Genomic DNA, 23,452 nt, shown 5'->3' with positions numbered 1-23,452 from the left:
CTCGCAGATGGTGTGCTGCTGCCTAGTCTCCTGAACGGGGAGCGGACTTAGCAAGTGTTCGCTGTGTCAATCCCATTGAACTGATGGGTGGTGGGGGGGAAAGTGGGAGGCTTCAGCAATGCTGCTGGCCCCTTACACACAAGTGTGTGTCTGCTCAGAAACAAACCCTGAGACAGAGAGCAAGGCAGGCAGAGCGAGGAAAAAGGAAACTTCAGAAAACTCCAAGCCCAAGAGGAGAGGCATTGAATCAAATAACCGAATAATCAATTATCCAAAGGAAATATGGCCCGCCCATCTCATTCCAATAATCGAGGTTCCTCTGTACTCCCCATTTGCCTGGGTTAGTGCAACTCCAACAGCAGGAAGCTTGACACCATCTAGGACAAAATAGCTTGCTTGATTGACACCACATCCACAAACATTCAGTCTCCACACCATCGATGCACAGAAGCAGCAGTATGTACCATTTACAAAATGCACTGCAGAAATTTACCAATGTTCCTCAGACAGCAGTTCTAAATAAATGATCACTACCATGCATAGGGGCAAGGGCAGTAGTTTCATGGGAACACCACCATCTGCAAGCTGCCCTCTAAGACACTCACCATCCGGAAATGGAAATCTAAAACCTCAGTGTTGCTGTGTCAATATCCTGGAACTCCCTCCATAATGGGATTGTGGATGTACCTAAACCAAATGGATTGCAGCAATTCAAGAAGACTACCTTCCTTCCTCACTACTACCTTCTCATTAGCAACTAGGGATGGGCAACAAATGTTGGACCAGCCAGTGAAGCCCAAATTCTGGAAGTAAATAAAACAACAAGTATTGAATAATGATATATTTTTACATGCATATGACATTGAAAATTGAACTGATGCAAAAATTAGTATAGATGAGCCAGTGTTGTGCTGTTAGTATTCAGAAGAATATTTAACTCATCAACTGAACTACACAGATATTAGGTGCGAAATAATAGCTAGCATTCATTTCAGGAAATGTTTGGTGCTTTTGAAAGTTTAAGAAATCGTTCATGTAATAATTATTTTCTGTTTTCTAAAATTAAAAACAAAAGATAGTAGCATTTATATGCTCAGGATGTTTCAAAGTGCTTCACAATAATTGAATTAATTTGGAAGCTTAGTCAGGGTAGGCAAGCACAACAGGCAATGTCTGACCAGCAATGTCTGGCAAAGAGCAGTGAGATGCATGACCAAATAATCCACACTTAATTCTGTTTTTGGGATGGATATTACCCAGGGCATCTGGAGAATTGCCCTGCTTTTCTTCAAATTTGTCATGAGATCTTTTACATCCACATGGATTCAATTTAATATTTCAGTGCCATTGAAGTGACAGTCAACATTATGTACTCAAGTCCTGGATGGGATCTAAACTGTTTGACTCACAGGCAAGAATGCAATCACTGAGCCATTGCTAATATTTCTTAATTGAACAGTTTTCCTCAATTTGAAAATATAGACTGAGACAATAACTTAAAATCTCAGGATGATATCCTGACGGCATTGTGTGGGATAGAGTAATAGCAATAGAATAGTCACTGACGTTTAATGTTATTGCACTTGTTTTATTTGATACCTGTCTTTACAGAAGGAGACACAAGTTTCAGAGACACAGAGCAAACAGCAATTTAGGGGCTAAAAACAATAAGGAAATGAATATTGACAGAGAGAGAAAAAAAAATTGCAGAAAGCAAGGGACTAAAATCTGACAAATCCTGAGAACCCAATGGTCTATAGTCCAGTATTCCAAAAAAGATAAACACCAAGATTATGGATGACTAGCTGTTATATTCCTAAATTCCTTGGACTCGGAAATGGTTCCATTAGATTAAAAGTTGCCAAGTATTGGATCACTTTTCAAAAAGGAGACAAGGAGAAAACATGGGACAACAGCTCAGTTAATCTAATATCAATTGGGATAATGCTGGCATGTAGTACCAAGGGGGTCTTAACAATATGCTTAGAAAGGCATAATATACTTCAAACAGGTCAATACGATTTTACTAAAAGGAAAATCCTGTTTGACAATTTTCTTGTAGTTTTTGAGAATGTAATCAGTAAGGAAAATAAAGGGGAACTAGCAGATGCAATATACTCTGATTTCTAAATGGTGTTTGATTGGGTGCTGAACAGATATTGATAAGCAAGATAAAGGTTCATCATGTTGAGGATAATATATTTTTACAGGTCATTCTGCTATAAAGTGTAATTTGTTAACCTGAATTCACTATAATACAAGTGATGAATTGGGGACACTGTTTCTAAAGTGCAAAGTTTTAAAGTGTGTATTGGTTATAACGTGATTCTGGCCCCATTGTTTAAAAGGTGCTGTGATTGCACAATTTTCTTATAACACAGGATTGCATGAGAACAGAACTATCGCATTACAGCAGACTGTATGGACAGAGGATCGGTTAGTGTACAGGAAGTAGAAAGTGGTAGAAACAAGACATCTTCAAAGTTGTTGGGATGTGGCCAATGGAGTAACAGATGATTGGTGCTGGACCCTGAGCTATTTACAATCTGCATCAGTGACTTAGATGAAGAGATGAAGAGAGTAATGTATCTGGGTTTCCTAATGACACAATGCTATGTGGAAAGATAAAGTAAAAAACAAAGTGGAAGGTAAAGAGCTTGCAAAGTTAAGTGCTTGGAGAACAAGGTAGCAAATAGATCTTAATGTAGGGAAGTGTAAAGTCATTCACTTTAGTTATGAGAATAGGAGATTTCTTTTAGAAAGGTATGTAACTTGTAAATATAGATATTTAAAAGACGTTGGTATGCTCAGACAAGGTATGCAGAATGATAGCCTGCAGCTGCAGCAAGCTTTTAGGAAAGCAAATGGCAAACACAAGTCCCCTTTATTTCAAGGAGATTGAATGAAGGAATAAAGAAAACTTGCTGCAATTTTATAGTGTTTTGGTGAGACCACATTTAGAGTACTGTGTGTAGTCATGATCACCACATTTAATTGATTATATCTTTGCATTGGAATCTGTACAGTGAGGGCTCACTAAATTAGTCCCAGAGATTAAAGATTTGTCTTATGATGAGAAGCTGCAAAAATTGGGTCATATTTGCTGGAGTTTGGAACAATGACAGGCAATCTTAGTAAAATGAACAAGATTCTGAAGGAGCTTCATGTGGTAGGTGCTGAGGGATTGTTTCTACCAGCCCAGGAATCTACTCAGAATCATTTAACACTGAGATGTGGAAGAAGTACTTCCCTTAAAGGGTTATAAATGTTTGAAATATTCTGCCCCAGAGGGTTGTGAGTGTCCATCATTGATTAGGATCAAGGTAGAGATAGACGGATTTTGACCTCTCAGGGAATCAAGGCCTTTGGGGAGCAGACAGAAAAGTGGAGTTGAAGCCCAAGATCAGTGAGGATAATATTGAATGGCAGAGCAAACAAATTGTTACTGCTGATCCCAGTTCTTGTGTTGAATAGAAGCAAGCAATTCACTTGTCAGACAAAAGTTTAAAAAATGAATTGTCTCAGCAATTCATTAAGTATACACAATGTTGCACAAAGATGCATCATTCATTTCAGTTCACAGCATCTTTTCCCCCTGCATTGATTCCTTAAATCTTTGAATAAGTGAAAACAGCTAAAAGAAATAATTCATCATGAGTGAATGCTCACATAATCACCAAGGAATAATACTAAATGAAGATTTTAATGAACATGCAAATAGATAAAACATATTAGCATACCTGATATTAGCAGAAAATTGCAAGATGTGTAAAAGATCAGATACAAATATTAATATAAAGTTATGCCTGCAGTCACACTTGTTATATTGCTCAGCAAAAACATTTATTTTCATATAATTCTATTGAGATTGGAAATTTATTGGAATATGAAGGCAGAAAACATAATAAAACATACTCTCTGCTGTCAGTTGAGGAAGCATTGGAGCTCAGTATCATATCTCTGAATCAAAAGTTTGTGGGTTCATAGTTCCATTCTGGAGACTAAGCACAAAAATCTAGGCTGAAAATCCAGCATAACACTGAAAGGTTGACGCACTATTGGAATGTCACCTTTCAACCTGTGGCTTTAAACTAGTGTCCTGTTTACATTTTCAAGTGAACGGAAAGATGTCATGGCACCTTTTTGAAAAAAGCAGGAAACCTCCCTCCAGTTTTGGCCAATATTTGCCCTTTCATTAACATCACTTAAAAACTATTAGTTGGTCATTTATCTCTTCAGTTTCCTCTGTGGAAAACTGGCTGCTGTGTTCTTTCTATTACAGGTGAATCTACATCGCAGTGTTTAAATGACTGGAAAGCAGGTTGGGATACCATGTAATGGACTTCATAATTGCAATTTTTTTCTTCATTATTCCTAATCTAAACGTTTAAAAATTCTATATTAGAGGTCGAGAAGATTAAGAAAGGATTCATAAACTTATTATTTGCAAGTTTCAAACTTGATTCTTATGTTGAAATGAACTAAACGCTCATTACGAACACTTAGCTCACATCATATCGAACAAAAATATGCACTACAGCAAAAAAGTGAAGAACTGCACATGCAGGAAATCAGAAACAAAAACAGAAATTTCTAGAAAATCTTAGCAGATCTGGCAGTATTGAAATGAGATTCTCGATAGGGAGTGGGGAGATGCAGATTAATGGTGATTTTGCTTAGCAATAGCCTCATTAACACTGAATCTTACCTCAGGTTTTTGTCTACCAATCACCACCAGGAAACTAGACAACAACAAATCCTATCTAGTCACTTATACGGCCAGCAACGTCTTAAGGCATGTTCCAGGTCGTCAGCTGCACACACATCATGCTAACAAACATTGGAATCCAACAATCAGAGTCGCACAGACTCTCATGACATGTCTCCAAGCTAATTGCAGAACACTTCTGCACTTTAAAGCTGCATTTTGGAGCACACCAGCGCCTATAATTACAATGCTGCAGATGGACACTTGTAGGGACACACATCCAGCTCACATACTAGAGCAGGCTGCATCTCTGAGCTACTCAATTGCCCTCTGAGCTTTCACTGACTTAATGCCTATGTGCATGCTCACAGCATCCCTGCCTTGTCTTTTAGTACGGCGACAGGCTGCTGGTCTTGCTGGTCGGCAGTCTTTTAGTAATAGGGCAAACATTTTAGACCAACAGGCAAAGGAGCAGAAATTAGACCACTTGGCCCATTGGGTTTTCTTTGCCATTCAGTCATGTCTGATAAGTTTATCAACCCCATTATCCTGCTTTCTCCAGCTAACCTTTGATCCTCTTGACAATCAAGAACCTATCTATCTCTGCCTTAAATATACTCAATGACTTGACCTACACAGCCTTCTTTGGCACTGGATTCCATAGATTCACTACCCTCTGACTGAAGAAGTTTTATTGTCAATTCCATTTAAAGGGTTTTCCCTTTATTCTAAACCTGTGTCCTTGGGTCCTAGTCCCTCCTGCTAATGGAAACATCCTCCCAATGTTCACTCTGTCTAGGCTGTTCAATATTCTGTATGTTTCAATTAGATCCCCCCTTATTCCTTCTAAAGTCCATCAAGTATACACCCGAGTCCTCAAATGTTCCTCACATGTTAAGCCTTTCATTCCTGGAATCATTCTTGTGAACCTCCTCTGGACCTGCTCCAGGGCCAGTATATCCTTCCAGAGGAATGGGGTCCAAAATTGATCATAATACTTGAAATGTAATCTGACCAGAGCAGTATTAAGCCTCAGAAGTACATCCCTGCTTTTATGTTCTAGTCCTTTTTAAATAAATGCCAACATTGTATTTGCCTGCCAACTCAACCTGCAAATTTACCTTAAGAGTTTCCTGGACTAGAACTCTCAAATCCCTTTGCACTCCAGACTTCTGAATTTTCCCCTCATTGAGAAAATAGTCTATGCCTCTATTCTTCCTATCAAAGTCCATGAACTCAAACTTTCCCACGTTGTATTCCATCTGCCACTTCTTTGTCCACTCTCCTAATCGGTCCAAGTCCTTCTGTAGCCTCTCTGCTTCCTCAATATTACCTGTCCCTCCAAATATCTTTGTATCATCTGCAAACCTAGCCAGGATTCCCTCAGTTCCTTTATCTAGATCATTAAAGTATAAAGTGAAAAATTGTGGTCCCAACACAGGGCCTTGCGGAACGCCACTAGTCACCAGCTTCCATCCTGAGAAGGACCCTTTTATCCTCACTCTTTGCCTTCTGCCAGACAGTCAAACTTCTATCCATGTTAGTACTTTGCCTCTGACAGTACTTTGCCTTTGCCTCTGCTTTTATCTTACTCACAGCCTCCAGTGCAGCACTTTGTCAAAGGCCTTCTGACATAACATCCAACAGCTCTCCTTAATCTAAACTGCTCATTACCTCCTCAAAGAGTTCTAACAGATTTATCAGGTGTGACTCCCCTTGATGAAACTATGCTGACTTTGCTCTATTTTACCATGCACTACCATGTGTTCAGAAATCTTATCCTTCACAAGGGACTCCAAAATCTTACCATTGACCTGGGTCAGGCTAATCGATCTGGGATTTCCTGTCTTTTGCCTTACTCCCTTCTTAAACAGGGGGTTACATTAGCAATTTTCCAATCCTCTGGGACCCTCCCTGAATCCAGTGATTCCTGAAAGATAACCATTAATGCCGCTAGTATCTCTTTAGCTATCTCCTTTAGAACTCTGGGGTGTAGTCCATTTGGTCCAGGTGATTTATCCACCTTCAGGCTTTTCAGTTTTTCCAGCACCTTCTCCACCGTACCCATCTCTACCCGCCGACTCTCTTAAATCTTTTGGATGTTACTCATATCTTCTACCGTGAAGACTGATGCAAAGTCCTTGTTCAGTTCCTCCGCCATTTCTTTGTTCCCCATTACTAATTCTCCAGCATCATTTTCCAGTGACCCAATGTCCACTTTTGCCTCTCTTTTGCCCTTTATATATCTAAACAAACTCTTGCAATCTTCTTTTATATTACTGGCTAGCTTACTCTCATATTTAATCTTCTTCTTTCTTATTTCTTTTTTAGTTGTCCTCTGTTGGTTTCTGTAGGCTTCCCATTGCCCTTTGCTGCATCATATGCTTTCTCTTTTGCTTTTACGCTGCTCCTGAGTTCCCTTGTCAGCCACAGTTGCCTCGTCCTCCCTTTAGTATGCTTCTTTTTCCTAAGGATGAATTTTTGCTGTGTATCCCGAATTACTCCCAGAAACTCCTGCCATTGCTTTCCTGCTGGGCTCCACTCCCAGTCAATTCTGGTCAGCTCCTCCCTCATGCCTCTGTATTTCTTTTACTCAACTGTAATACAATGGCCTCAGATTCTAGCTTCTCCCTCTCAAATTGCTGAGTAAATTCGATCATATTAAGGTCACTGCCTCCTAAGGGTTTCTTCACCTTAAGCTCCTTTATCAAGTCTGTCTTAGTGCACATGACTAAATCTAGTATTGACTGTTCCCCCATGAACTCCACCACAAGCTTCTCCAAAAAGCCAACTCGCAGACATTCCATAAATTCCTTTTCTTGCGATCCACTACCAACCTGATTTTCCCAGTCCATCTGCATATTGAAATCCCCTATGGTCACTGTAACCTCGCCTTTCTTACATACCTTTACTATCTCTGGGGTATCTTGTGCTCCATATCCTGACTAGTGTTTGGAGGCCTATACATAACTCCCATTATGGTTTATTTTAAATTTTGTGGTTCCTCGACTCTACCCACATGGATTCTTCATTATCTACGTCATTTCTTGCTATTGATTTAATTTAATTTCTTACTAATAAGGCAACCCCATCCTCTCTGCCCACCTGCCTGTCTTATCAATAGAACGTATATCCTTCGACATTTAGCTCCCAGTCCTGATCCCCTTACAGCCACATCTCCATGAAGCCCACCACATTATACCTGTAAAATTTCAATCTGTGCCACAAGCTCATTTACCTATTTTGTATACTGAGTGCATTCAGATACAACACATTCAATCGTGTATTGACCGGCCCTCTTCTCATCGCCATCCCTTTATCCAGTGTGCTTGAAGTTTGATTCCTAATCCTTTCCAAATACTCTATCCTATTTTGTGTTCTGGAGACTTTAATAACATCTCCTGAGTTCTCCTGTGTTTTCATATTTGTCAAGCGCTTCCACGCAGTTGAATCTGCCCCAACAGACGTTAACCTTCTTTGTTTCCTATTGGGAGTTTTACCCTTCCCTTCACCTCCCCTGCAGCGCCCCCCCCCCCCCCCAACTTTCTAGATTAAAGTCGTGTTGACCACCCTATTTCCCCTTTTCCCTCAAACATTGGTCCCAGCTTGGTTCAGGTGCAGAATATCCCAACAGTACAGATTCCTCCTGTTCCAATACTGATGCCAGTGCCCTATGAAATGGAAACCTTCTTTTCCGCACCACCCTTTTAGCCACAGGTTTACTTCCCTTCTTCCCATGTCCCTATGCCAATTTGCACATGGCTTTGATAGTAATCTGGAGATTATAACTCTTGAGGACTTGTTCTTTAATTTAGTTTCTACTTCCTGATAATCCCCAAACAGATCTCCTTTCTTAGGCTTTCCTATGTTGTTTGTCCCGACATGGACTACAACACCTGGATCCTCCCCGTCCCTCTCAAATATCCTTTCAAGCCAGTCAGAGATGTTCATTACCCTGGCACCAGGCAGGCAACACACCAAGCGAGACTCACGATCTGGCTCACAAAGGATGCTGTCAATTACTCTAATTATAGAATCCCCTACAATTACCATTTGTTTTTTTGCTTCCCCCTTTTGAATGGCTCCTGTACCACGGTGCCATGGCCTGATGAAGGGCTTTTGTCTGAAACATTGATTTTCCTGCTCCTCAGATGCTACCTGATCTGCTTTCCAGCACCACTCTGATCTAAACAGTTGGCTCATCCTCCCTACAGCTCTGTTCCTCATCCACACAGGGTGCTGTACAGCAAGTTGCTACGTCACTCTCATCATACCTACACCATCTGCTAGGAGTTTACATGGCAAACATACTGCATGTGCTTCAAGTAAACAGCTATGTCTTACGTCTAAGTGAAGTCCATGGAGATGTGCATCAGTCAGGAGGTCCAGAAACAACAGGTCACGGAAAGCCTCCAACCTCAAATCAGGAGCTTTGCCATAGTCAAAGGCCTGTCAGGATAGTCTTGGTCCAGGGGTCTGTGCCTTTGCAGTCCGGGCAGTAGGCCAGCATAGTGTTTCCATAGTGGGCCATCCAGGAGCTAGCACTAGCATAGTTGGGGTGATGTACATGCATACAGGTACTTCTTGTCTGGGGCTCTCCAGGTAAGTTGTTCAAGCGGGTGGGCTGCAGTCTGTTTGTCATGTCCCTCCAATATAGTCAAGGGGTAAGGAGGATGGGAGAAAGGGGCTGCTGCGATAGGAAGGTGATTCGGGATTAGGGGATTAGGGCTGGGAGGCAGGACAGATGACAAACTTGAAGGGAGCAACTGTATATGTAAAGGTAGCATCTATTAAAACATGGATGGGGCTGAGGGCATGTGGGAAAGGAGTCACTGACAGTAAGGATCATGCTGTCTTCCAAACAGATCAGTACATGCTTATGCCTGTCATGGGCACTTCATATACCAGCGGCTTGGGGGTGTGGAATGCTCATGATGGATTGAGTAGGCACCAGAAGAGATGCAATGCTTTTAGCGTTCATGGGAAGTGCTGTGAAAAAAGGGATTTTAATGTTCTGGATCTCACTGACACTTGAAAATGGACTCTGGAAATTAACCATGTAAATGTTTGCTGTCACTGGCTGTCACTCTGGAACTTGCAACTGCGCAGTGGTGAGAAACATTGATTTCTGCAACCACATCTGCATTTGGCAAGCTAAGTACCTTAACCTGGTTAGGGGAGGGGACTGCAAAACCAAGCAATGTGATATCCTTCAAAGGACGATAACTCTACGTATAGACCCATTCACTGTATAGGATACACACCTGCAGCCTCCTCTTCCTTGAAACACCTATGCATTTAGCCAAAGAGTGGTAAATCTATGGAATTTATTGCCACAGAAGGCTATGGAGGCCAGGTCAATGAGTATATTTGAAATAGGGATAGCTAAGTTCTTGATTGCATAGGGGATCAAAGGTTACGGGGAGAAAGCTGGAAAATAAGATTGAAAAACCTATCAGCCATGATTGAATGGCGGAGTAGACACAATGGGCCGAATAGCCTAATTTCTGCTCTATGTCTTATGGTCATTGGCTCATTGTGTGCTGTACACCTCCCAGGCCCAAACATTGTTGATCATTTCATTGGAAAATGACAACTTTTTTCTACTGAGACCACGTTGCTGTACTAATACCTATACATCTGGAGAACTTTCTAAATGTGATGTTCACGTTGCACACAAAATGGTGCAGCAACTTCTCCATAGCACATCATGCATGCAAACTGGTATGTGGTCTCAAGGTGTGACAGTTACAATAGGAGCTACACAGAAACACAAATAGATGTAGTGACACTCTGAGCATGTTTTAACAGACGTGAGACTTTAATTCCAGTGAAATGCCACCCTTGTCTGTTTTTTTTTATCAAGGTGCAGCTCAGGTTCTGTAGCTGGGTTGGAGGGAGCCTGTTCTGCAGTGGAGACCATTGATCTTGGAAGTTTTATTGGGTGACCCTGGAGACATTTGTGGTTAGAAGGTTCAATATGCTGAGTCTGTCCTTGTCAGAGAGAAGTACACACTCCCTGGTTTGAACTGTTTCACATGTGAGGTTGCAAGCAGGCTGGAGGAGAAAATGTCCATCAATCTCAAGAGTCTCCTGTTAGGAAATCTCTGCAAGGTCTGTTTATGTTTCCTCTTCCAGCTGGAACTGACCTGTGAACTGTAAGGTCAAGGTGGCCCATTCCCCATCTCCCTAACATTGGTGCTGAGGACCATTGACTAGAGCAATGGGGTGCAGATCTGTGTTCAACTCTAACAGACCCTGAGGATGCTGAACCTGGCTCTCGCTAGCAGCCATCAACCTCTCCCTGGAGGCAGCCAGCCAATCAGATGCCTGAGTCAACTGGGTCCCCATGGTGTAGTTGCAGTCTAGTACCTTTGGATTATCAAGGCCATTGTCTGCCACAAAACACTTGGTGTTTCTGTGTTCGCTTGTGCTGTGCACATGCACCAAGCCTCTGTATGCAAACACCACTAGGTCCCCTCTTGCCTTTGACTGAGCAGGTGCTTGGTCTCTGGCAATGACCTTGAACGCTTCTTCCTTCACCTCCAGGAGTCAGCAGCAGAGATGTGGCAGTCATCTGCTCACCAGCATGTGCTCCCAACTGTAATTTAGCAAAGATTCCCAACAACGTGTTAGGATTTGAGCTGGGGGTGGTGGTTGGAGGTTGTTTGATGGGGTGGGGAGAGAAGGCAGCCAGTTAATTCTTCCCCTGGGGCTTCATTCTCAGAGATGCTGGAGGGCTATCCTTGCATGGCAGCCCACTTGACATTGAGACAGTGGACATACACTTAATCTGCAGGACAAAAAAAGAGAGAAACCATCACAGCCAAGGGTTATAATTGTATGCAATGAAAGACACTGAAAGTGGGGTTTATGTGAGAGCTGCTCTGAATGAATAATAGTACTTACTTACTTGGCTGACATGGATGAGATGTGCAGAGGAAGGTGGTGATAGTGGTAATATCACTGGAATGATTCAGAACCACAAGCTGGGACATGGGTTCAAATTCTACCATGGTAGATGATGAAATTTGAATTAAATAAAATCTGTAGTTAAAAGCTGGTACAATTGCAACCACTGTTGATTGTTGTAAAAAGAGATCTCGTTCACTAATGCCCTTCACATAAGGAGATTTTCCAACCTTACCTGATCTAGCCTACATGTGACTCCAGAACCACAGTAATGCGGTTGACTTTTAACTACCCTCTGGACAATTAAGGATGGACAATAAATCCTGACTAATAGCTACACTTATGTCCCATGAACAAATAAAATAAGGGGGAATGAGACTAGCTTGCCTCTTCACCACTCCATTGACTGGAACACCTGGGTACCTGTACGTAAAGTGTGTGCCAATTTTTCCTGAACAGTCATGACCAAGGAATAGGTGATGAACTGTGCAGGGCTATTCCAGACTCCCAGCACTTGGACTGGGTATGTATTGGTATTTTAAAGATGGTGTGGATGCCAGGAATGTCCTTTTATTCTGGGATATTGGTAAGTAGCAAATTCTTTTGGCTACCGTCAGTGATAGAAATGAGGTGACCTCAAACTAAGGAGGTATCTTTTGGGTGTGGTAGGTGGTTAATAAGGTGAGTTTGGTGAGAAATATCAGTAGGTCTCACAGAGAGAAAACCTCCATAAAACTCAATTAAATTAACGATTAGACAAAAAAGTTAGATTTAGCCTGTAATTACAAACAAACATAAATGCGTAGACAAACTAAATAGTAGGCACTAATGTTAACAAGAAGGAGGAGTCTGAATGGTGTTAAGTGTGTTGGGTGGGAGTGGGGAATAGAATTGTAGTTTAAAATCCTGGAAACCGAAACTTCTGGGCAGTCTGAAGTCAGAACAGTTTCTACTTCTTTACACTGAGAGAGTGTCAGTTTCCTTTCTATATTTTCCTTTAGAGTTCCTGCTTTCAGCTAGGTCATAACTTGTTTTAAGTTTCTCCACCTGCTCCATCTCCTCAAATCCAATCTCCCAGCATATTTCCATGGAATTTAAACTATTTTCTACAGTTAAAACTTTAATTCTAAGACTACCACAGGATGTTGTCACTGCTGTGGTCAGTGGTGTTCTTTGTATTTTGGTGTGCTGTCCAACATCTACAGACCAATATTACAAACCAATCACTGCTAAAAGTTTCCAGTATGAACTATGACACCCACGATGAAGTGTGAAAATGTTTAAATTCAGGTAGGACAACGGTAGATTTAAATACCTGCCAGAACTACAACTCAGTCCAATCGCTGTTTTCTCTGCACATGTTAAATTGGGAGCAACGTTAAAACCAATTAACAAGGAACGCATTAATGACCATCAAGGAGATTAACTATGTTAATACGTATTCATGTCTCTGTAATAAGTAAATCCTGATGTTGTCAAATAGCTTCTCATAAGAATCTAGACACATCCCCATTAAACTTAGATGCAAACATGTTAAAAATGGAATGTAGTCCTGATTAAAAATTCATTGATTTTAATTGTACAACCCATTTTTTGGGAATTAGAACTCCTCGTGCATCAAAATATTATTTGAATGTTGAAAATATTTTTAGGTGAATAAAAGCCATCTGCACTCAGAGTTTCTGTAGAAATTTTAAAAAAATTATTATGGATTCATTTTTGAGTGGCCTGGTGTGCGTGAGTAGAGACAAGCCTTTAATTATTCATTATTCTGCTAGCCTAACTTCAATTTCCTGTAGTCTGTTATACAGACCTATTCATGTCTGTAATGATCCAAGGAGGCGCATCGGCCAGTCTTGCTCATTTGAATGAGGTTTTAGAACTCCAAACAGTTCAAACCTACAGATTTCAATCAAATGAAAACTCAAAGATACGCAATGGTGATTAACACAATTTGACAACATTTATTTACAGCCTGAAGAAAGTACAATAGCCTGTACCTACTATTGTGAAATGTTTACTTCATGTTTCACACTTAGCTATCCTATTTTGATCATCGCACTTTAAAGAGCATTGAGTTAAAGAATCAAGTCAGGATGAGTAATTAGGAAACCAGACCAATAAACAGAATATGTATCAATTAAATGACTGAAAATATTTTCACAAAAGACTTTTCTGTCATTTTACTCCCTGTAACTGAAGACTGGGTCTATGATCTTTGACATCCTTCCAAACTAGATGCAAAGTCTGTTTGTGCCACCTGCCGAAAGCTATACTCAGTAAGCCCAAACCACCAGTAAGCAAACCCTTTAAACTATGGGGAAGTCTAGAACAAATCACTCAGCCTCCTCTTCATTCATTTATGAATTTTCATTCATGAAAAGTGCCTGAGATGTTCTTTCACCAGTGTAGCATACTGATTTGCATAATCAGTCTTCCACCTGATTTATGCTCTAACACTGTTGTGACAGATCTATGCCTTAAAGAGATGTATTTTGTCCAGTGTTTCTTTTGTGAAGAGAGGTTGAACAGAGGTAGCATGTGATCTGCTTCAAACTAATAAAGTAAACAGCTTGTAAGGCCTTTTTTTTAAGCATTGAACAACAGAAGCAGCCTGAATGGGTGAGATCATGCTCCCACAGAATCAGGATTTTGAATTTAGTTTTCAGTAGCTGTTGGAATTGTGAAAGCTGCTACATTTCTATCTTTGCTATAGATAAAAGTTTGGGTTCTCTTCCTGCTGTTAGAGTTGCATGTGAGTCAATCTATTTTACTGACTTTGCCTTTGCCATGGGTGTGTTTATGGGATGTTACTATATTGGAACAGTTAATGAGCAGTTTATTGTTTTGTTAAGTATTTTGATAGCATTACAGTTACGCCAATTCTCTTTTATTTCTATTTTATCTGTATTTTGATAGTGTGTTTTGTTTCAATTCTGTTTTACCAATCAAATTACATCCAGAATGCAAGGACTGGCACTTGCCTTTAAAATAAGAAAAGGTCCGGGTGTAGGCTATCTCCTTGACATGTTTTGAGGTGGTTTCGTTTGGTCCATTGAAGGGTCCCTTAAATTTAAATGAATGGGAAGTCTTGCACCATTGCTTGTTATCCCCTGACTTGCACTCTTTTGCTAGTGTAACCTAAATCAAGAATCAGCAGGCAAAATGCACTACCACAAGGAGACCAAAGGTCAGCTTGGAATTTGGTATTAGGCCTCATTTCAAACACTTGTTGGCACCTATCACGTTTCCAGAAATAGTGTGGTCAATTTTGTAGAGTTTCAGGTCACTTGCCTGAATATCAATGGCTCTCAGATACATCCTTTGGGAACATGGGGGAGTATGTGGGGAGGTGGAAAGGCCACAGGAGCAGATGATGATAACGGATCGGACCAGCCTTAGGACATCTTGTGGAGATGAATGGAGTTCTCCTGTTCATATTAGTACAACGTCAAGTCTGAAAAAACTAACTTGATTGTGATAACAGCTTGGGCACAGTAAAATATTTTTGGGCCATTTTCTATTTTTGTAAATATTTCTTGCACAGATGTTGAGTATATTTGATAAAAAAGAACATGTTAGATGGATAATTTATTCAGTGAACTCAGTATCCAGTTTTTTTTACTTGATTTCAGCTTCTTAATATCATGATACTTACGACTGCTCTTTATGCACATATGTCCCTTAAATGGTCCCATCAGAGAGTGCTTAGGAGTCATGGCTGACTGAAGTCCTAAATGACAAGAAAACAGCACATGCAAATGGTGACACGCAAATTTGTTATACTTCAACTAAGCAATCCTGGTATCTGTTAATAAAAGTTTAAAAAAAAACACTCCCAAGTTTCCCAACTTATTGAAAATTTTCAATTTATCAAGCTGTTTGATTAAAGCAGCCTTTCAAGAACAAAATGTATTTCCGTGCCAATCACATCATTTTTCTATTTACACCAAAAAATGCTGTGACTCAGAAATCAATTGGAGATATGTGGATTTACACATTTCACAGCTATTACTGATTTACTGTAGCAGTACGTGATTTAATATTTATGCAGTTCAATTTTACCAAACCATATCTTCCAGCTTTCAATGTTTTTTTTTAAACTAGGAGCACTACATTGTCATTTTTAGGAGTGACACAAATAAGCTGTTTCTTAATGCTTCCTGTGTGTTTATGGATGTGCTTCCTTCCAGGACTGTTCCTTGCTAGAAGGCTGGTCATGGAAACACCCCTTTTGTATCCATGATACTGTAATGCTCACTATACCACATTTATAAATACTAAAATTAAGTTTAATCTAATTACGACTCAATAAATAAAGGGAGTGTTTAGCACTAACTTGTATTTACATAAAAATTGTAATACGCTAAAATGTTGCAAAGTACATGAGAGAAGTATTAACTATCAGAATTCAATATTGAACCATATCGGATTATTAGAGAAACAGCAGGTCTTTCAGCTTTTGAGCCTGCTCTACCATTCCAATCATGGCAGATCATCACTCTCCATTCCTTATTCCCGCACTATCCCCATGCCCCTTGATGTTATTAGCAACTATCTATCAATCTCTTTCTTGAGCTTACTTAATAATTGAGCTTCCTTAACCCTCTGGGGTACAGAGCTTTGAAGATTTACCTAATGAGGGATTTTAGAACAGAGGATCAATAATTTGGTGGGTTTGAAAGACTGTCTTGTAGCAGGAAAGAGAGAAGAGGTTTAGTAAGGAATTTGAGAGGTCTGGGGATCCCCATGCCAACTTTGGTGGTGGTGGCATTTAGTCAAGTGGCAGGAAAGTGGGTAGGGACCCACCTCTGTCCTGTACAAATCCATGTTGGAAAGATCAGGAGATGGTCTTCCGTCCCTGCAGCCAATTGTAGCAGCCTCATCACCTCACTCAAGATGTTATCTCAGTTTTGGGGAAGGCGAATCATGCGATATGTAAAGCAAACAAATCATTGTGTGTTTAATTGCTAGTACATGGGAAGAATGATTCTTCGTTCAAATGCACAAAGATTATTAAATCATGAAGTAAGGACTTGGCAGACAGCCTACCGTGCCTTACTGCTGAATCCCCTAAGCTCCCCATTTCCCCACAGACACCACTGTTAAGATCCCCTGCCATTAATGCTCACCCCTTGACTGGGACTTGGCCTCTGATGCTTTACACTATGGCTGCAATACAACTTCAACAATGGCACTACTGTCCAAAATCCTTATAATTGGCCAGAAACACTCAGCAGTTGTGACCTCTGCACCCGGGGTCCTGATCCCAGGGAAAGGCCCACTATGGTCCTGTTGAATTCATGATTGACAGGTACTATCAGTGAACATTTTTGGAAAAAGGCAATGTGGAGAACTTAACAGTTCTCCAGGATGTCTGTGGAAACACCCATCACTGGCACAGGATTTCACCCTTGACAACCAAAGACACAACCTTCAATAGTGGAGTAAATAAATTGAAGGATATGCAAAAGGTTGGAATTTGTGGTGGATATAAAGGTGGCAGGATTTGAGGAGATTATAGTAAGATGACGTCATGGAGGGATTTGAAAACAAAACTGACAACGTCAAAGATCTTGAATGAGAAGCCATAAGTCAAAAAGCACAGAGATAATGGGACTTGGTGCAAATTAGGAACTGGACAGCAGAGGTTTCAATCAGCTGAAGTCTATGGAGTTTGGAAGATGTGATACAGTCCATAGCAGCATGGAAACAGTTAGGTCACAAGCTAATAAAGATTTGAAGATGGGAGGAAGATTGTTAAACAATCATTGCATTTCTACAGATGGTTATTACGAGATACAAAACAAATAAAAGGGGACATAACAGTGATGGAATCAGATTCAACAGGACCCTTAAGGGGGAATTGGACAGATCATAGAATTATTTGCATGAGATAGGGAAAAAGCACAACAGTAGCATTAATTGAAAAGCATGTTCAAAGAGTTAGCAAAGGTATGATGGGCTCAATAGTCTCCTCTTGTATTCTACGATTGTATTATAATGAGCACTCATCTTCAATTCAATGCTAGTCAGCAAAAAATCTTGCAATACATTTTATTAAAATTTTGAGATTCTATTTTAGAATCATGTTGACAGAACTGGGTTGAAATGTTCTGGTAATAATGAACATGTAAATGTGGGCGATCTTCCTTTTTTAATCAAAATATCCAGCTTTTTCAAGAGCAAATACATCATCATCACTGTGAAGTATATTCAGCTTCAACATATATCATTTAATTTCCTTATCTATATGTACTGATGCTTTGGAATATAATTGTTTTTGCTGATTATCATTGGAGGCAATCTTCAGAGATTTAGTCCAACAACATGGTGAAGTTGAATGAACATTGGTAGGTGCAACTATTAGGCAGCATATTTCATTGAAAGAAATAATTTATTTATGTGATGCCACTGGTAATTTATGTATAAATAAACAGTGGTAGATAAAAAGTGGAGAACTGTACAGCCATTATTCATAGAACAGCAGGCTCATGAAAGCCTCAAAAAATGTTATTAAAGGCCTTACACCTGGAACTCAGCAGAGTTTATAGAAAAACAATTGTCAGTCAGGTCACAATACTGTAATTTTATTTTACATCATCACAATAATTGATTATACTACATCCAAATTTGACAACTCATTCATTATGCTTAACATGGTAAGAACATTTGAAATCTGCTCTGAAAGTTGAAATGAAATAAGAAAATTCTTTGTTGTCTTTGTTTCTTGACTATCAATCTTGACTATCTCTCAATGTTTATTTTTCTAGAACTTGTCAGTGAAGTCAGGATGAAAGATATTCCCAAAAGTGAAAAGGAGCTGCTTTCCTGGAAAGGGCTAAAAAATGACATAAATAAAGTACCCAATCAATTCAGTCATGCAAAATGAAATAATGATAATTTTTGAATGAATGCTTAGCTATCTAAAAGAGCATTCAATGGAGAGATCCAAGCTGGCGACGATTCAATTGGTCTGCCTTGCTGAGCTCTGCATCAGAACCTAGACAAAGTGGTGATTCACCCTCCCTTTCTCACCCATTGTGGTAAAACTCATTGGTTTTTGACCCCCAGAATTGCCAAATGTTAGTGTAATTGATTAAGAAAAATGACTGAGGGAAAAGGACAGCAAGGATTGCACCAAGCAGGGCACTCCCCTGTTGCAACAGATACGTCAGCGGCCACAGCGTTGGCCTCCACAAACGCCCCAGGGGACTTACCTGTGGAGCCCAGCCTGGTCTCAGAATTCGTGAAACCCCAAGAGAAGATTGATTCAGTGATGGAGGAGACCCAGACCGGGCTGGAACTGATTTACGCCATGCTGCAGAAGCATGACCAGGAGATCCTGCGTCTTGGGCAGGGCGTCGTGGAGGTGGAGCAGCAGACCGTGGCTTCTGAAACCGCGGCACAATCCTTGGTGAGTCAGGTCCAGGCCCTGGAACGGCAGATATGGGCCTTAGTAGAGCAGGTCGACGATCTCGAAAATTGAGACAGTTGGAACAGCATCCGCTTGATCAGACTGCCGGAACGGGAGGAGGAAGGTTAGCTTCTGGAGCAATGGCTCCCGCAGTTTTTGAAGCTGAAAGTCGGGGTGGGCCGGGTGCGGGTTGAGCGGGCCCACCGGGTCACAGTGCACAGGCCCGAATTGGACCAGCGCCCCAGACCAATCCTAGTTTGACCGGTCCTAGCACTATAGAGATAAACAAATGGTGCTGGAAGCTTCTAGAGCACTGGGGAAGGATCCACAGGCTCTGACATACAAAGGATCAAGAATTATGTTTTTCCAAGACTTTTCTGCAGCTGTGATCCATAAGAGGAAGGCCATTGATGAGGTAAAAAGGAAGCTAAGGGTCTTCCGATATCATGGTTGGGTAGAAAAGCTCTGCTCAATGAATGCTCTTCCTCGTTTTTTTATATCCCATGCCAATGCTCCCTTTGATGCTGCCTTGGCAAGCGCTACGGAAGCTTCACAGTTGTCTTGTCTCTTTTATCTGGCATCATAGTGGCCTCTTATTAAGCTCGCCAAATTGCAGCTTCTGCAGGGAATGGGGGGAGTGTGGATTTTCCAGATTTTAAGAAATACCAATTAAGTTCCCGATTATCCTATTGGCTGATTGGGCTTGTCAGGACCTGCGGTCAATTTGGCTGGACATCAAGACCTCCCAGGCAAAATGCCCCCTCATTAATTTGTTGTTTATGGACAAGATGAGGACTGTTATGGACCATTGCAGAAATCCGATTGTCCTCAACATGGTTAAAGCATGACAATAATGCAACAAGGTGAGGGCAATTCACGAAAAATGTCCCCTTTTACTTCCATAGTAGGAATGTTAGGATTCCAGCCAGGATCGATGGATTCTGGGAGTTTAGAGGAGTCTCCATAATGGGAGATTTATTTGACGGGGAGGTCATGATGTCATTTGAGCAGTTGAGCCAGAAAGATGTACTATCTAGGAGGGATGTCTTTCTTTATTTTCAGATTATGGACTTTATACAGAAAATTACTACATTAATAACGGTTAGTCCCTCTAAGTCGGAAGTGGAGAGGAGTGTACTTCAGTCCACCAGTACTCTCTCAGTTCGCACCCTCTATCATTTATTAGGTGATAAAGGAGCGTCGCTCCGAAAGCTAGTGTGCTTCCAATTAAACCTGTTGGACTATAACCTGGTGTTGTGTGATTTTTAACTTTGTACACCCCAGTCCAACACCGGCATTTCCAAATCATTTATTAGGAGGTAGTGTTTTGAAGGACATTGATTGACTGTGCAGAATCTGGACTCAAGATGGGGGCTGGAGATCTCGTCAGAGGCGTGGGAGGATATGTGGGAGAACGTAAGGAAGATTTTGATTTGCAATAGGAAACAGGCTATGCAACTGATGATACTCCATGGGGGTTATTTGGCACTGAAGCAGCTTGCAAAATTTAAGACAGGAGCGCCCCCAATTTGCCCCAAATGTAAAATAGATATTGGCACTCTTACTCATTGTTTGTGGTCATGCCACAAGCTTCATAGGTATTGGGGCGCGATCACGAATGTTTTGGAAGGGGTCTTAGGAACTGAGGTCAAGGTAGATCCGGGGTCCCTCATCTTGGGTTTGCCAAATCTCCCCTCTTTGGATGCACTTGGGAAGAAACTGTTTAATATTCTGTCATTTTGTGCAAGGAAGAGCATCCTGATGAGCTTGAAGTCGGAAAATTCCCCAAGACTCTCAGGGTGGCATAGGTTAGTTATGGAGCACATCCCCCTGGACTTCCTTACAAGAATGGTGCACCAGAAAATGGAACTCTTTTATAGGATGTGGCAGCCCTTTTTGAACTATATAGATGCAGTCTTGTCGGCTATATTGCTCAGGACCTTTGTGTAGCCACGAGGGTTGCATCTGCCCTGGGAGAAAGAATTCCGAACAAATGTGTATAGGCCAACTGAAGCTCCCAGTGGTGGGGAGCTTTGGTGGGATTGCGTCGAGTGTTGTAACTTAATTTAATTTGCCTTGGTTCAATTTGGTTTAATTTAGTTTTGTTGGATTTAGTTATTTATTGAATTGTAGTTTGCGTAGTTTTTTTTCTTCTAAATTGTTTGTAGAGTAAAGTTGTTGTTTGTTTATTGTTATTGTTGTTAATAGTATAAGATTGTTATGCTCTTTTGTAGTAATTTTCTAATTTTGTAAAAAGTTCAAAATCTTTTTCTCAATAAAAATATTGACAAAAAAGGGCACTCAATAATATGAACAAAATTAAAATAATTTTAAATTGCAGGAATGCTGTGGTGACCCCAGCTACAGGTAATTTTCTATTGTTATTTCAGCTTGAAACAGAATAGAAACTGTAGAGATAGGAACAGGTGGCATGGTCAGATTTACATTCTCTTTGAGTCAAGCATTCTTGGGTCTTGAATAGAAGAATTGATCCATTTTAACAGTGCAGCAACAAACCAGTGGGAAGCTGGCATCACACATTGTACCTTCCTGAATTTCCTATTTATTATTGTTAAAACTGATAGCACAAATTCGAAGAATGCTTCTCAAAGTCAAAGCTTTCGGCCAATTTGATGGGAGACAATCATGAGCATCCCTCCAGAAATTAATCACTGGTGTTCTATTATTTCTTGAAACAAAATAAACTTTTTTTTAGAAAACTTTCATTTTAAAAAGATAGGATTGCTGATTATAACTAAGACACTCTTCTGAAATAAGGTGATCTATGTAAATAGATTTGTTTGTTTGGTAAGATTTGATTAATTAGTTACAGGCCTGAAGCTTCCTAAACAAAATTGCCTATTTCAGGGTGCTATCTACGTGATCCAGTAAGCAAATGGAGGCAGAGAGGTTCTCTGGTGAAATCTTGCAAGAGAAGTAGTGTTCACGATTTCCATATCAGAAGACATTCACTACATCTGATCAAAACAATAGGGCATGACCAAATATCACCTGTTTATGTCCACTTACCTTCTTGAAAATCACTACTACTTGTAATGAGAAAAAAATAGAGCTTGGATAAATAAAGTTGCTTGACCAACACAAAAATAAAAGTTGGGATAAATTTTGCTCCATCTGGAGAGAGGTTGGAAGTGTGGTACCGCAGGGGAAACCATGGTTCACAATCCCAAACATTATTCACTAATAATCTGACCTTGTGTATTTGGACCATAATCTCAAAAGATTCAACCAACAGTAAAGAGAATGCTTAAAGGCTTAATGAAGACACAAGATTGTGGAAGGAGGAGACAGATACAGCACATTTCCATTTGAGGAGTCAGTGTTAAGGGGTTCATCAATTGAAATTTGTCATTAAAAATAATAGAAACAATCTTTATATTGGAGGTTTGACTGGAACATAACATCATTTGCTAAACCAAATGAGGCCATTGCTTCCTCTTATGGAAAATTCGCTATGTAAAGTAATGGAAGATATTACGCGGATGGAAAGAGATGGATTAGTTTTGAATCATTTTAGCAGAAAGCTGGTACAAACGATGGTCTGTTCTGAGTTTTGTGCTGCGCATTAATGAGGCTGTTCTGTGCAACAATTAAGAACATCGATGCACTTGATGCTACATAACACACTCTCGCGTGATTTAAAAGATTATTTTAGGAAATCTCCCTTTGCCCACGTTTTTTTGTAATGCCGGCTAATGGATATGGTAATATGGTAAACCTATAAATCAAAATAAAATTTATTGTTAGGAAATGTTTTTACAGTACTGAATTTCAGGAGCTGATGCTGAATAAATCCAGGTTTTTAAAACTATAAGAACTTCAAAGTTGCAGCTCCGTTATAAACTTGATTGTGAAAACAATCCTTCACATCTGAACTTTATCAATTCTCAATGTTGCATTATACTGAGCAAAATTTTGCAAATTAACTCACGTTGAAAAGTGAAAATCGTTTCTCTTACCCTTTTGAGTTGATGTTATTTTCTTACAGTAAGGATTTATACACTTCCCTGCTGCTGGCATCATGTTACAGCAGGATTGTATATGGACAGTGGAAATAACCAATCAGATACAGGTTACTGTGGGGCACGCTTGACATTTGACCAATTAGAAAGTGCTGTGGGCTGGAATTCTATTAGATGTCACGTTCATCACCATGCCAACGCCGAGTTGTCATTGATCGTCTGGTTACCGAACGCAAATATTCACATTGCGCAAAGTTGTTGTAAATCAATGTAATGAAACACAGACAGAACCTATCAGAAAGTACTGGGTCATTTATTCTAACACTGATACTTAAACTTCACTTCAACACCTTCCAACCTGTGGGACCGCAGTTGGCGATAGGAGCAGAGAGTGGCCGCTTGTTTGGACTTGTCCCCCGATGCACCATCGTG

At 40.4% G+C, this 23,452-nt stretch overlaps 1 protein-coding gene across 1 annotated transcript in view; it reads right to left on the bottom strand.

Annotated features, from left to right (window-relative positions):
* LOC122553181 (spermatogenesis-associated protein 7-like) overlaps nucleotides 1–23,082 on the bottom strand; it is a 92,612-nt gene extending 69,530 nt beyond the window's left edge. Inside the window, exons 1-2 of the mRNA XM_043696768.1 lie at nucleotides 23,018–23,082; nucleotides 15,279–15,353 (exon numbers count right to left, since the gene is read on the bottom strand). Of these exons, the coding sequence (XP_043552703.1) occupies nucleotides 15,279–15,353; nucleotides 23,018–23,081 (139 nt within the window). The 5' untranslated portion in view covers nucleotide 23,082. The remainder of the gene's footprint in view (nucleotides 1–15,278; nucleotides 15,354–23,017) is intronic.
* Nucleotides 23,083–23,452: the final 370 nt, after the last annotated feature.

The sequence above is a fragment of the Chiloscyllium plagiosum genome, chromosome 9 (genome assembly GCF_004010195.1).
Source record: "Chiloscyllium plagiosum isolate BGI_BamShark_2017 chromosome 9, ASM401019v2, whole genome shotgun sequence".
Classification (NCBI taxonomy): domain Eukaryota; kingdom Metazoa; phylum Chordata; class Chondrichthyes; order Orectolobiformes; family Hemiscylliidae; genus Chiloscyllium; species Chiloscyllium plagiosum.
The sequence above is the reverse complement of the archived record's forward strand: the minus strand, read 5'-3'. Positions and strand labels throughout refer to the sequence as shown.